Here is a 3,759-nt window from a genome sequence, read left to right on the forward strand (position 1 = left end):
TAATTGTTCTTTAAATATCTAGCTTAATTATAAGTGATATACTCTTATTTTAAATAAGTCTATTATAAATAGATATATACTTATATAATAATTATATATTTATTAAATTTATAGTTATAAAGTAAATGGTTTTCATTTTATCTTTTAATTTTTTGAATAACAAATTTATTTATTTTTTAAATATTATAAAAAAGAAATTATCATTTTTAATTAAATAAATATACAAAATCAATATTTATATTAATAATTTAATCAATATATTTATGTATTTGAATTTTCTATAATCAATAATAATAATAATTTTTACATAATTATATTTATTTTTATATTTAAATAATAATTTTAATTATAATAAAATACTTTTTTCGTTAAGTACATTAAATATTTGAATAATATTTATATAATTGATATATATCACAATAGGATTTATATAAAAACAGGATAGGAAATTTTAGCTGACAATCCTAGTCCACATCCTCTCCTCGCCAGTAATCTCTCTAACCAATCAAAAATGTGAAATGCTTTTACAATCTTTACACAAATATGGATGGACTGCTATATCAAGGATGGGATATAGTAAATATAAAATTCTGTCACTAGATGTGGATGGGATGAGTAAATGTAAAAATTAATAAGAGATTATGAGGGGAGACCAGAAATGTTTCTATGGTACAGGCATTTTTACAATGCCCATGGTACCTGACAGAGTTCGAATTTACAAGGCCCTCATAATAATAATAATAAAAGCTATTAAAATTCATACCGCAAGCGCCCTATAAATGAACCCTCCTGCATTCCTGCTTCGACAGAAGTAGTACCAGAGTCCACCCTTAGGAGCATCTCGCATAATTGTGTGGATTCTGCAACTATGGCATCTGCATTTTTTGTTATATTATGCATTCTTGCATTCATTGGATGTGCCAATGGGCAGCTGAGCCCCACTTTTTACCAGAGTACATGTCCCAACGTTAGTAGCATAGTGGGGCAGGTAATCCAGCAAGCTCTGCAGACAGATACAAGGATAGCGGCCTCTCTCCTCCGTTTACATTTTCACGACTGCTTTGTCAATGTAAGTATGCACATCACTTAGTCCATTTTGCATGAATAGAATTCAGTCTAAGCTGATCATGTATTACTCACAGGGCTGCGATGGATCGGTTCTTTTAAATGACACTGCAAATTTCAAAGGGGAGCAGACGGCAGGCCCTAACGTCAATTCTATCCGGGGCTTCGGCGTTGTGGACGACATTAAAACGGCAGTAGAAAACGCGTGCAACGCAACAGTATCGTGTGCTGACATACTCGCTATAGCCGCGCAGCAGTCCGTCTCACTGGTTTGTAGTCTAATTGCATTCCCGTGTATGTTGGGTTATTTGATTATCAGAAATATTTTGGAATCGAATGCGTTATTAGAATGGTCTAAAAAAATTATTTTTCTTTCACATTTATTCTGGTTCGACAGATTCGAAAATATGTTGACTTATCTAAGAAAAACTGTGATTAAAAAGATAAGCTGTGTTCTTCGTGGTCCATATTTTAGAATAGCATAAATGAATTGAATTTATTAATTAAAGAAATGGAGACACATCTTTTATAGATAATATTTTTGTTAAAAAATAACAAATATATAACCCTGGGTGCAACCACAGTCTGGTGGTCCGTCATGGACTCCACTGTTAGGGAGACGAGATAGCACGACCGCCAATGCAACTCTTCCCAACACAGCCCTCCCTGCATTTAACGATTCGCTGTCGACAATCATAACAAAGTTCCAGAATGTTGGGCTTTCTGTTACGGATGTCGTTGCTTTGTCAGGTATATATAAAAGCTTTTCCTTATTCATCATTTTCTTTAGTAAAACCTCTGCTAAACTAACAGAGCTACAAGTACATAGTGTGTTCATGAGTATAGTTTCGATTTTGTATATTGTATGAATTTGGGTTTTGTTGGATGTACCAGGGGGACATACAATTGGGCGAGCTCGGTGCACAGTGTTCAGCGGTAGACTCTACAATTTCAGCGGAACGGGCAGTCCGGATCCGACACTGAATTCCTCCTATCTATCCACCTTGCAAAGCACGTGCCCGCAGAATGGAAACGCGAATACGTTAACGTCACTGGATCCAGGGACTCCAGATACGTTCGACAACAACTACTTTGCAAATCTGCAGAATGAGATGGGTCTCCTTCAGTCGGATCAAGAATTGCTTTCCACATCGGGAGCAAGTACCATCTCTACTGTCAATGATTATACGAGTAGTCAATCCGATTTCTTCTCCAACTTTTCCAACTCGATGATCAACATGGGGAACATAAGTCCTCTGACGGGAACAAGCGGAGAAATCCGCCTGAATTGCGGGAAGATTAATGGTTAGACTCCGCCGAAATATCAATTCTACCAAATTGAAATAAGTGCAACCAATATTGTGAAGAAATAAGTATCTTATGATATCGATTATCGTGAACAGCCGCCATCGTGAACGAATTCAATTAATAAGGCCTTACGAAGGGAAAGGTTGTAAGTTCATCTGTGTTAGCGTTACCAGAAATGTATGTATTAAACACCGCTTTTATGTTTTCCATGCTTTTCTGCAATTAAGGGAGCTTTAAATATAGCAAATCACAAGCGCTGTGGACTCTGAACGATTCACCATGCTTTACCTGCTTTATCTGGGCACAAAACGATTCACCATGGTTTACCTGCTTTATCTGGGCACAAGGATAATTGGTTTTCCTCCACTATAAAGATTGGAATGTCCATGTTTCTTGGTAATTTGGCGGTGTTTTTTTTTCCTTGAGTAAGAAATAATTTTAATTTAATAATGTTTTAATTTAATAAATTCATTATGGATAACTATATAGGAAGAATTGATGATGATGATGATGATGATGATGATGATGATGATGATGATGATGATGATGATGATGATGATGATGATGATGATGATGATGATGATGGACACTAAATTGATATATAAGATGTTGTTTGCTAAAACTTACAAAAATATATATAATGGATGATGATGATGATGATGATGGACACTAAATTGATATATAAGATGTTGTTTGCTAAAATTTACAAAAATATATATAATGGATATTGACCGTTAGATCGGAGATCCCGCAGATCAACGGTGGGGATTGTGATAGCAGCCAAAGGTGGACCCGATGCGATATTAGGGTAGATGCGATAATATTTGAAGTTCGATAGAAGGCATTTTAACGGGTTTTTCAATGTATTTCCCGTGTATTTGGGATTTTGCCCAATATGCCTACGCGATGCGATATGCTGCCTAATGGTGGACCCGATAGGGTTTTTAGGGGTGATTTAATGGAATTTCACATCTGGAATTCACGCCCGATAGTGTATTTTCCAAGAAAACCTCTATGTAATGGATTTTCTCTAATTTCGGGTTTTACCTAAGGAAAATCTTTGAAACCTCTGTAACCGCTCCAGATCATCATGCCACGCTGCAAGCAAGCATTTTTACCAGCAATGATGCATTTTGAAGCCACAGAGCCACAGAGCCAGATGGCCAGTCGAACTGACAAGGAGCAGGGAAGCCGCAGAGGCGCAAAGAGATGATGATACGCAGAGAAACGGCTAGGGTAGCCGAAAAGCCAGAAAAGTACCTCAAAGGAGGCAAAGAGCTCAATTGAGAAAGAAGAGAGAGCAGAGAGAGCAAAAGCTAATGCGCAGAGCAGCTGAGGGAGTCGCTTGGAGGTCAAGCGAACCATTGATGCACGCAGAGGTCAAGA

The 3,759-nt window shown here is 36.7% G+C and overlaps 1 protein-coding gene across 1 annotated transcript; it reads left to right on the plus strand.

Annotated features, from left to right (window-relative positions):
* Positions 1 to 787: 787 nt before the first annotated feature.
* Positions 788 to 2,620, plus strand: LOC149239037 (peroxidase A2-like). The gene is made up of 4 exons (XM_089373306.1): positions 788 to 1,069; positions 1,143 to 1,334; positions 1,650 to 1,815; positions 1,960 to 2,620. Exons 1-4 carry the CDS (start codon positions 869 to 871, stop codon positions 2,373 to 2,375), a joined length of 975 nt encoding a protein of 324 aa, XP_089229432.1. The 5' UTR covers positions 788 to 868; the 3' UTR covers positions 2,376 to 2,620.
* Positions 2,621 to 3,759: the final 1,139 nt, after the last annotated feature.

Source organism: Pinus tabuliformis, chromosome 8, assembly GCF_031772625.1.
Source record: "Pinus tabuliformis cultivar Carrire ecotype Pingquan chromosome 8, CPIR1, whole genome shotgun sequence".
Taxonomy (NCBI): Eukaryota; Viridiplantae; Streptophyta; class Pinopsida; order Pinales; family Pinaceae; genus Pinus; species Pinus tabuliformis.